At 46.8% G+C, this 11,757-nt stretch overlaps 1 protein-coding gene across 2 annotated transcripts in view; it reads left to right on the plus strand.

Annotated features, from left to right (window-relative positions):
• The first annotated feature begins 7,683 nt into the window (after nt 1-7,683).
• LOC122553576 (sperm flagellar protein 1-like) overlaps nt 7,684-11,757 on the plus strand; it is a 78,628-nt gene continuing 74,554 nt past the window's right edge. For both annotated transcript variants that reach the window (XM_043697635.1, XM_043697731.1), the window contains exon 1: nt 7,684-7,933. In XM_043697635.1, the coding sequence (XP_043553570.1) occupies nt 7,825-7,933 (109 nt within the window). In that variant the 5' untranslated portion in view covers nt 7,684-7,824. The remainder of the gene's footprint in view (nt 7,934-11,757) is intronic.

An 11,757-nucleotide genomic window follows, 5' to 3' on the forward strand; every position in this document is an offset into this window, starting at 1 on the left:
CCTCTGTTAATGAAAGCCAAAACACCATATGCTTTCTTAACAACCCTGACCACTTGGGTGACCATTTTAAGGGACCTATGTACCTGCACCCCAAGATTCCTCTGTTCCTCCACACTGCCAAGAATCCTATCCTTAATCCTGTACTCAGCTTTCAAATTCGACCTTCCAAAAAGCATCACCTCGCATTTATCCAGGTTGAACTCCATCTGTCACCTCTCAGCCCATCTCTGCATCCTGTCAATGTCCCGTTGTAGCCTACAACAGCCCTCTACACTGTCAACGACACCTCCAACCATTGTGTCATCTGCAAACTTGCTGACCCATCCTTCAATCCCCTCATCCAAGTCATTAATAAAAATTACAAACAATAGAGACCCAAGGACAGAGCCCTGTGGAACATCACGCACCACAGACTTCCAGGCAGAATATTTTCCTTCTACTACCACTCGCTGTCTTCTGTTGGCCACTACATCTGATATCAAGAAATGGCTGAACACACTGAATTCTGCAAAGGCTATGGGTTCTGACAACACTGCAGAAAGGTGTGTGCTTCTAAATGTAAGCACCCATAGCCAAGCTGTTCCAGTACAGTTACAACCCTGGAATCTACCTGACAATGCGGCCAATTGCCTGGGCATGTCCATGTCCAAACCCCAGGGCTGAGATTTAATAGCACCCTTGACTGTTAACAATCACCCTGGACTTTGACCAAGGTCTATTCTCCATGGATGTGAATACATGACAATTTGACTGAAGCACATGCAGTATGTTTCCGTGCAGACCGTTGGCATGTGGTGTAGGTGTGACATTGATATAGCACGGTGCTGTCCAGCAACATGTCGGCACACTTGACTGATTAAGACAAACAACCCATGGCAAGCAGCCTGGCTTTGTGCCTGTGCTGCACGGCAAGGCAACATATAAATACAGTGAACCTTTTAGCTTTGAATGAGGCAGCAGAATGCAAAAAGGCGAGGCCAAGCAAAGCAAGATGGAGATGCCATGAGCATCCAAATAGGTACAAAGTGAATGATCACTGAAAGATCAGGTGAGGAACCCGTAAATGCACCCTGTTTCAAACAGGTGCTTGCCTCTAAGACGATGCCCTGGTAGCAGCCTTATACTGAAAGGTGCCGGTGCAGTCCAAAATGCAGCATTGAAGTGGGGAACCCTATTGCAAATGGGCCAAAGATGTGCCATGACGTGGTGAAGCTGATACATGTTCAATGACAAGTGTTATGGATGATGGCAAACCTCTCAAATCATTTTCAAGCAGGTAGCCCAGACTGTAACTTTACTATTTGTTTAGCTAGATGTATAGTGAATATAGCGGAGTAAATCGGCTGGGTTGACTGCCAGGTTTTAAACAAACAAGAAGGGCTTATTCCCGAAATGTCGATTCTCCTGTTCCTTGGATGCAGCCTGACCTGCTGCGCTTTTCCAGCAACACATTTTCAGCTTTAAACAAACAAAACCTATTTACAAAATTATGGAATGAAACACAAAGAACAGAAAACAGAATACCAGATAACTTACCTCACCCAAACCCCACTTAATTATGCTGTTCTGGAAGTACTTGCAACAGTTCCAATACACATTTCCCTGAGCACAAACGATAAAAAAATGGCATAGGCAACTTATTGTTTGAAATCATAAAGGCAGAAGGACAGGGTGAAGGCTTCCAGTTTCTCTCAATCAACTGAATTGAACTGCACAGCTAGAGAACTGGCCATGGCCCCTTGACTAGACCAGTTTTTAAAAGACCTTTCAAGCTTTTGGTCTGAAGCACTATCTGCTCAGATAAACAACAAGGCCCCAATAAACCATTCGAACTTCAGACATATGGAGCCTGGCCAATAACCCCACCTCTGAAAAACAACTCAAGGGTAAAGTAACCTTGTACAAGACCAGGATTGTGACATAAGCTCTCTGGACACTGCCAATGGAGTGTAACCTGAGGTGATTGCTTTCTCAGATGGAGCCCCAGCAGCGAGATGGAGTTCGCAGGTAACCCCTCTGAATTGCAGGTCGTGAATAGTTGCTATCTAGTTTTTTTAAATGTATTCATTTTGTGGATGTGGGCGGCACTGGCTGGGCCAGCATTTATTGCCCATCTCTACTTGCCCTTGAGAAGGTGATGGTGAGTTGCCTTCTTGAACCACTGCAGGCCACCTGTTGTGAGTTGTCTCACAATGTCCTTCGGGAGGGAATTCTAGGATTTTGACCTAGTGACAGTGAAGGAATGGCGACATATTTCTAAATCAGGATGGTGAGCAGCTTGGAGGGGAACTTGCAGGTGGTGGTGTTCCTATGTGTCTGCTGCTTGGTCCTTCTAAATGGAAGTGGTCATGGGTTTGGAACATGATGTCTGAGGATGTTTGGTGAATTTTTGTTGTGCATCTTATAGATAGTACACACTAATGTTACTGAGCATTAGTAGTGGAGGGAGTGGATGTTTGTGGATGTAATGCCAATCATGTGGGCTGCTTTGTCCTGGACGGTGTCAAACTTTTTGAGTGTTGTTGGAGCTGCACTCATCCAAGAAAGTGGGGAGTATTCCATCACACCACTGTCTTATGCCATGTAGATCATGGACAGGCTTTGGGGAGTCAGGAGGTGATTTATTCATACAGTATCTGTTGTCTCTGATCTGCTCTTGCAGCCACAGTATTTATGAGGTGAGTTCAGTTGAGGTTCAAGTCAATGATAACATCCAGGTTGTTGACAGTGAGGGATTCAGTGATAGTAACACTATTCAATGTCAGTGGCAGTTAGATTGTCTCTTATTGGTGATGGTCGTAGCCTGGTGTTTGTATAGCGCGAATGTTACTTGCCACTTGACAGTCCAAGGAGGAGTCGAAGAATATGGTCCTGGAAAAGCACAGCCGGTCAGGCAGCATCCAAGGAGCAGGAAAGTCAGCATTTCATGCAGCCCAAGCCTGGATATTGACCAGATATTGTTGCATTTGGAAATGGACTGCTTCAGTATCTGAAGAGTCATGAAATTTTACTGAACATTATGTAATTATCGGCGTACTGTATCAATCAGGAAGATTAGGGACACGTAGCATGCAAACAGACCTCTCACTAATCATTAGTCAGGAACTTCTTTTTCTTGATGTCAAGAACCTCAATTTTCTGATTTCACAACTGAATCATCATTACCAATATCATTCGGGGTTGAGGAGGTTCAACATTACTCAAATACTTAATTGTTTCTTCAAAGATATCGATCCAAATGAAACTTTCATTTCTTTCCTGTATTTGCTAATACATATTGTTTCGTTACTAAATATTAATCCATTTTATTTCCTGTTCACGTCAGAATGCATGGTATTCTCTAAGGTTTTGCTTAAACAAACCTATCAATGAAGGATCTGTGTCGAAACAACCAGGGTCAAGATTTTGTCACACATAAGGCGCGTTTTGATTCAGGGAAATGCTGATGTTGTGGACAGAATTTGAAGGAGAAAGTGAGGACTGCAGATGCTGGAGATCAGAGTCGAAAAGTGTGGTGCCGGAAAACACAGTAGGTCAGGCAGCATCCGAGGAGCCAGAGAATCGACGTTTCGGGCATAAGCCCTTCATCAGGAATTATACCCCGAACCGTCAATTCTCCTGCTCCTCAGATGCTGCCTGACCTACTGTGCTTTTCCAGCACTACACTGTTAGATTCTAATCTCCAGCATCTTCAGTCCTCACTTTCTCCCAGTCGCTGAAACCTTACCATGAACACTCTTCCAAGGATTCCTATCTTGACGAAGTTCTCCTCCTCCCTCTACAAGGATCTCAGTTAATCCCTCTCTCACAACACCCCCCCCCCCCCCCCAGGTCATTTCCACTGCCCTGAAGCTTTTCAGCCACGTCCTGAAGCAGACCAGCTACTACAGCCATGTCTCCTTCCTCAGTACCTGCCTATGCAACGTACTTATCCTGTATGGACTCCAGACTACATTCAGACCATCTCAATGTGGACTTGACCGGGACAACAACTACCTACAACAAATCCACAGCCTCCAGAAACAGTTCTCCCTCCGGATCCTTCGCTTCACGCTCGTAGCCATGCACCACCACCTACTCTCTCTGCAGTCAGCCCTGCTCCAGCTCAGGACCACATTCTCCCAGATCTGCAAAGGACCACTGCTACTCTTGATTCTGAGAAGCATCCACATTCATAGATGTTGGAGGTCAACCATTAAGATTACTGTGATGATCACCTCAGAAAATTTGAGCAGTTGGCATTCTGAATTGTAGCAGATGTTATATCATCAGCAAATCAGGCCACATCTATTAAGAGCGATACAGAGCTAATATTGGAGGTCAGTGACCTTTCGTCAAAGCCACGTCATTAACTGTGTGAATCAGTGATCGCTCGCTCTATCAATCTATAGAATAGAATAGAAACCCTACAGTTTGCAGCAGGCCATTCAGCACATCAAGCCCACACCAATCCTCTGGAGAGCATCCCATCCACACCCACCCCACAACTTCCACCCTGCCCTCAAATTCACTTGTTCCATCTCGGACATCTCCCTCCGCTTTCTTCACCTCTTCATTTCCATCTCCGGCGACAGACCCCAGATGGATGTTTACTATAAACCCGCAGATTCCCATAACTACCTGGACTACACTTCCTCCCACCCAGTTTCCTGCAAGAATTCCATCCCATTCTCCCAATTCATTCACCTCCACCACATTTCCTTGGACAAGGAAACATCTACTCCCAAGCATCCCAGATGTCCATCTATTTTTAACAACGTGCTTTCCCTCCCCCTGTCATCCAGACAGCCCTCAACCACACCTCCTCCATTCCCTGCTCCACTGCTCTAAACCCCTCCCCTCTAAACGCAATAAAGACCGGGTCCCCCTTGTCCTTACCTACCACTCCACCAGTCTAGACATCTAAAGCATTGCCCCTAAACACTTCTGTCAACACCAAGAACATCTTTCCATTCCTCTCTGCCTTCCGCAAGGACTGTTCCCTTTGCCAGTCCTTGTTTTACGCCATTCTCCCCACCAACTCTCTGAACCCCCAGGTTCCTTCCCCTGCAACCGGAAAAGATGTAAAACCTGCCGGCACATCACCCCCCTCACTTCCATCCAGGGCTCCAAACAGTCCTTCCAGGTGAGACAAAGGTTCACCTGCCTCTCCTCTAATCCAGTTTACTGCATCATGTGCTCCTGATGTGGTCTCTACATCGGGGAGCCCAAATGTAAACACTTTTCGCCAAGCAGCTCAACCAGGCCCACAGGGGCCGACTGGACCTCCCTGTCACCGCTCATTTTAATTCCCCTTCCCACTCCCTTACCGACGTGACCATCCTTGGCCTTCTCCATTCCCACAGTGAATCAGACTGCAAATTGTAGGAACAACACCTCTTCAAGCAGGGCAGCCTACAGCCTGGAGGACTCAACATTGAGTTCTCCAATTTCAAATAATCCCCCATCCCATTCACCCAATTCCTTTCCCAGCCCCTCCCCCTCCCTTCCATTCTTCTGATCAATCCTTCCTTCCAGCTACTAATCGGTCAACCAGGTCGTAGCCTCGACCGATGTTCACCTATCCTACCTCACCACCCCGCTTCCCCCATCCCCTTTATCTGCAGCTCCCCTTACGCCCACCCCCAGTCCTGGAGAAGGGTTACACCTGAAATGTTTGACTTCTCCACCTCCTGATGTCCCCTGGCTTATTGTGTTCTTCCAGCTCCTGCTTGTCTACCCTGTATTTCCATGGCCAAACTCCTATTCTGCACATTCCTGAATACTATAGGCCATTTAGTATGACCAATCCACCTAACCTGTACACCTTTGGACTTTGGGAGGAAACTCACACAAACACAGGGAGAACATGTAATCTCCACACAGACAGTCACCCAAGAGTGGAATTAAACCTGGGTCCCTGGCTCTGTAAGGCAGCAGTGCTAACCATTGGGCCACCATACGTGTATTATAATAATTTACTCAGACTCAGTGATTCCTCCCAATCCAAAAGAATTTTTAAAAGAAATAGTGGGAGGTGGGTGTCAATACAAACTCATGAAAAAATGAACAGTTTTAGCCTATCAACTAGAAAATCAGCTTTACACCTTAGTGATTGTGGCATACAGCACATAATAATAATGACATGTTTTTTAATTATACAAGTTCCCTCTTAAGTTTATTTTTATGTGGCTCAGTGCTATATTTATTGTGTAAGGCTTCTGCTAAGCACCTCGGAAGAGTTTGTGATGTTAAAGGTGCTGTATAAATAAGTTGTTTATTGTACGCCTTTAAAAGATGTTGGAGAAGTGGCGACCACTGTTGTTTGATTTTCATTAAGATGGCCAACAGTGGGACTACCCATAGATTCACCCTTTGTACGGCGTAATGGAGAACATTTGGCCCATAGTCTCTGCTGGCTCTCAGAAGGAGTGATGCACTTAGTACCATTTTATTGTCTTGCCTCTGAAGAGCACTGCACATTCTCCCTTCTTTATACAATAATTCAATTTCTTCTTAATTTTTCCATCTTCAGTTGAAAATCCCTTTACCTTTTATTTTGAGGCATTGGAATGGTATCATTATTGGGGAGCTAGGTTTGAGTCCTGCCACTGCAGATGATGGAATTTGAATTCAATGAAAATCTGGAATTAAGAGTCTAATGATGACCATAAAGCTGTTGTTGATTGTTGGAAAACTCCATCCTTTAGGTTCACTAATATCCTTTAGGGAAAGAATCAGTCTACCTTACCTGGTCTACCCTACATGTGACTCCAGACCAACATCAGTGTGGTGGATGTTCCCTCTGGACAGTTAGGGATGGGCAATAAGTGATGGCCTAGCCAGTGACGCCCTCACTCTGTGAATGAATTTTTTAAAAACGTACACCCAGGCATTGCTTTACAGTCTCCTAATTACCTGCTGCATGAAAATGTTTATTTTCTCGTATTGCCCTTGTTTCCTTCACCAATCACTATAAATCAAGTCCTCTTGTTAAAGAAACAAAATTAGAAATTGCTTTAGAAACTTAGCAAATCTGTCAGCATCTGTGGAGAGAAGGCAGAGTTAACATTTTGAGTCCTGTGATCCTTCTTCAGACTATTTCCCCAGCAATTTCTCGTTTTGGTTGCTTCGGATTGCCCATCAGCCATGATTGAATGGTGGCATAGACTCGATGGCCCAAATGGCCACTTCTATGTCTTATGATCTTATGGATTTTTAGTCTTTTCACCCTTTTGCTCCCATGTCTACTCTGTTCAGGATGTAGAGGTGCCAATGTTGGACTGGGGCGGCCGAAGTTAAAAATCACACAGCCATCAGGTTATACTCCAACAGGTTTTATTTGGAAGTATTTGCTTGACTTTCAAATAAACCTGTTGGACTATAACCTGGCGTTGGGTGATTTTTAACTTACTCTGACCAGTCCGTTGTATCGCGATTTTGAAATTACTGCGTCCAATCCGGCGATTCCTTTGTGGCTTATCTCAGCAAAATGTTGGAGGAGCTTCCAGCAGCCAACCCAGGTGAGACGGGCGGAATGGCCTCCAAGCAGCTCCAGTGCCGGGCGCAATGCCTCTCGGGGGGTTGTAGTTCCCTGAGACGCGCCGCTCCAGCCGGGCGGGGGGAGGGCTCTGTCGACGTAAACTACAACGACCAGCATTCCACTGGCCGGCGGCGGCCCGGTCGCCATGGCAACGAGCGACAACATGGCGCCCCTCCGCTGGTGAACGACGGCGAGCTGCCTCCCCTCCCGTGGTCTCCGTGAAGTCGTTCCAGTTGGCTGTTTCGTTGAAAAGGGGGCGGCGGCCGCAGGGTGAGGGTCTTGTGAGCAGTTTGTAGCCGGCGATGGCGGCCGGGATGGACGAGGAGAGCCTGCAGGACCTGTACGCTTGGGTGGACACCATCCATCTGTCCAGGGCCAAGCGCAACATCTCCAGGGACTTCAGTGATGGAGGTGAGAGAGAGAGAGAGAGAGATCCCCAACTTATCAGCATCACCTACCTCACACTCACCTGCTCACACCAATTCTTCACCAACTTGCACTTCCAAAGCAGACTTCGAACTGGAGTGAGAATGTAGCCATTTTAAGGTCTGTGAGGCCACACAGTAAATTAGAGGGAAGAGCTGAAAATGTGTTGCTGGAAAAGCGCAGCAGGTCAGGCAGCATCCAGGGAACAGGAGAATCGACGTTTCGGGCATAAGCCCTTCTTCAGCCCGAAACGTCGATTCTCCTGTTCCCTGGATGCTGCCTGACCTGCTGCGCTTTTCCACCAACACATTTTCAGCTCTGATCTCCATCATCTGCAGATCTCACTTTCTCCTCAAATTAGAGGGAAGGGTGAGCCTCGCGGAGTGATATGTGTGCACGGCCCAAGACCCTCACGGAAGCCAGAGTCAAGAATCAGAGTGGTGCTGGAAAAGCGCAGCAGGTCAAGCAGCATCTGAGGAGCAGGGAAAATAAACGGACGTTTCAGGCAACAGCCCCTCATCGAGCCAGAGTCAAGATTAGAGTGGTGCTGGAAAAGCACAGCAGCTCAGGCAGCATCCGAGGAGGAGTGGTGGGGGGTGAAATCGACGTTTCAGGCAATGGCCCTTCATCAAGAAGGAGTAGTATACATGCTTAGTGATGAATTCCTGATGAAGGGCTGTTGCCCGAAACGTCGATTTTTTTTTTTCTTTCCCCTCTGTTCCTTGGATGCTGCCTGACCTGCTGTGCTTTTGCAGCACCACTCTAATCTTGATTCTGATCTCCAGCATCTGCGGTACTCACTTTCACCATCACAGAAGCCATCCTCCCATCCTCGGACTCCATTTACACTTCTCGTTGCTGTGGAAAGGATGCCAACATCATCAGAGACCCCCCCCTCGTCACCCTGGTAATGATCTCCTACAATCTCTTCCATCAGGCAGAAGACACTGAAGCTTGAACACATGCACCAACAGGTTCAAGAACAGGTTCTTCACAACTGTTATTATCCCAATGAATGGATTCTCTAACTTCAAATAATCATAGAATCCCTATAGTGTGGGAACTATAGGTAGTGGAGGTTGGGTTGGTGGGGGGTGTGGACCTGACGAGGGAGTCACGGAGGGAGTGGTCTTTTCGGAACGCTGATAGGGGAGGGGAGGGAAATATATCCCTGGTGGTGGGGTCCATTTGGAGGTGGCGGAAATGATACGCTGTATATGGAGGTTGGTGGAGTGGTAGGCGAGGACCAGTGGGGTTCTGTCCTGGTGGCGGTTGGAGGGGCGGGGCTCAAGAGTGGAGGAGCGGGAAGTGGAGGAGATGCGGTGGAGGGCATCGTCGACCATGTCTGAGGGGGAATTGCGGTCTTTGAAGAAGGAGGCCATCTGGGTTGTACGGTATTGGAACTGGTCCTTCTAGGAGCAGATGCGGCGGAGACAAAGGAATTGGGAATATGGGATGGCGTTTTAGTTTCTATGTTTACCCCTGACTAATGCACCTAACCTACACATCTCCAAACACAATAGGGCAATTTAGCATGTCCAATTCACCTAGCCTGCACATCTTTGGATTGTGGGATGAAACCGGAGCACCCGGAGGAGACACAGGGAGAATGTGCAAACTCCACGCAGACAGTTGTCCGAGGCTGGAATCGAACCTGAGTCCCTGGCACTATGAGGCAGCAGTGCTAACCACTGTAGGTAGAGGGAAAAGCTTTGTTATGCAAGGCAGATCATAACATACAAGAACATACAGATCATAGGGTGCTTGTACAGAATGAGGTATACAGATTACACTGCACAGGAGATGCACAAAGCAAGATCAACATAAACTATGTCAACATTATTTGAAGTTAGAGAGGTCCATTCATCAGTCTAATAACAGCAGGGAAAAAGCTGTTATGTGTGTGTGTGTGTGTGTGTTCTACCTGATGGAAGAAGTTGTAAGGTAGCATTTCCGGGGTCGAGGGTTTTTGCGCCCTGTTAAAAGAAAATAAACGCAGATGCTGGAAGCCCAAAACAAAATGCAGCTGTCTCTCTCTCTCTCTCTCAGACTCTGTCTCTATCTCTCTCTCTTTCTCTCTCTGTGTCACTTTGTCTCTCTCTCTCTCTCTCTCACTCACACACGCTCACACTCAAGTACAAATCCTGACACGTATAAGTGCACATTTGATTTGATTTATTATTGTCATACATACTAAAGGTACAGTGAAAAGTTTTGTTTTGTGTGCACTACAGACAGGTCATACCGTACAAAGTGCATCGGGAAAATAGAACAGAGCGAAGAACACAATGTTAACATTGCAGAGAGGAGTGAGATCAACATTAAATTAAAAATTTGTGAGGTCCATTTAGAAGCCATTCAGGTCCGTTCACATGCCTAACTGACATATAAAGCATAGTTCTGAAGAGACGTCACTGAACCCGAAATGTTTTAATTCTGCTTTCTTTCCACAGGTGCTGCCAGACCTGCTGGGTTTTTTTATTCCAAAGCACGTTCTGTCTTTAGTTCTGATTTCCAGCATCTGCAGTTCTTTTTTTGTGTAAAGCACAAACCTGATTTCCAGCATCTGCAGTTCTTTTTTTGTGTAAAGCACAAACCTTTGCTTAATGCACATGCACAAGCTGAGATATATCCATAACACACATTTTCAGCACAGACTTCAGCTTAACTGGTGCAGGTAGAGATACATGCTTACCCCAAACATATACTCAGGCATTAGCTTAACACACATATACGTACAAGCAGATATACAGCACAGACACCTACTGAACACAATCCGCACAGGCAGAGATACATGCTTAGTACACAAGTACTGGCACATGCTTCTTAAAATGCAGACACATTAGGCAGACACATGTAGGCAGAAATACATGCTTAACACACATACAGGCAGAGGTATGTTTTCAACACACAACAGAAAAAATTAAACACATTCATACAGACATGCTCAACAAACACATGCAAGTGCAGCCACATGCTAAGACAAGGTACATATTTTACACACACGCACACAAGCACAAAATGTTGACACTTTGTGCAAATAGGAGAAAGTGGAACAGTCCATCTTCTGCAGCTACACTGGCATCATCCCCCCCACCTTTTCCTCCGCTACATCGATGATTGTATTGGCTCTACCTCGTGCTCCCACGAGGAGTTTGAACAGTTCATCCACTTTACTAACACCTTCCACCCCGTCCCCAAATTTACCTGGACCATCTCAGACTCCTCCATCCTCTTCCTAGACCTCTCCATTTCTATATCGGGCGACTGTCTCAACACAGCCATTTACTACAAACCGACCGACTCCCACAGCTACCTAGATTACACCTCCTCCCACCCTGCCCCCTGTAAAATCACCATCCCATATTCCCAATTCCTTCGCCTCTGCCGCATCTGCTCCCAGGAGGACCAATTCCACTATCGAACAACCCAAATGGCCTCCTTCTTCAAAGACTGCAATTTCCCCTCTGACATGGTCGATGATGCTCTCCACTGCATCTCCTCCACTTCCCGCACCTCCGCCCTTGAACCCTGCCCCTCCAATTGCCACCAGGACAGAACCCCATTGGTCCTCACTTTCCATCCCACCAACTTCTGGATACATCGCATCATCCTCCGTCATTTCCGCCACCTCCAAACAGACCCCACCACTAGGGATATATTACCCTCCCCAACCCATCAGCGTTCCGGAGAGACCACTCCCTCCGTGACTCCCTCATTAGGTCCACACCCCCCACTAACCCAACCTCCACTCCCGGCACCTTCCCCTGCAACCGCAAGAAGTGCAAAACTTGCGCCCACACCTCCCC

Source organism: Chiloscyllium plagiosum, chromosome 1 (genome assembly GCF_004010195.1).
Source record: "Chiloscyllium plagiosum isolate BGI_BamShark_2017 chromosome 1, ASM401019v2, whole genome shotgun sequence".
In the NCBI taxonomy this organism is placed as follows: Eukaryota; Metazoa; Chordata; class Chondrichthyes; order Orectolobiformes; family Hemiscylliidae; genus Chiloscyllium; species Chiloscyllium plagiosum.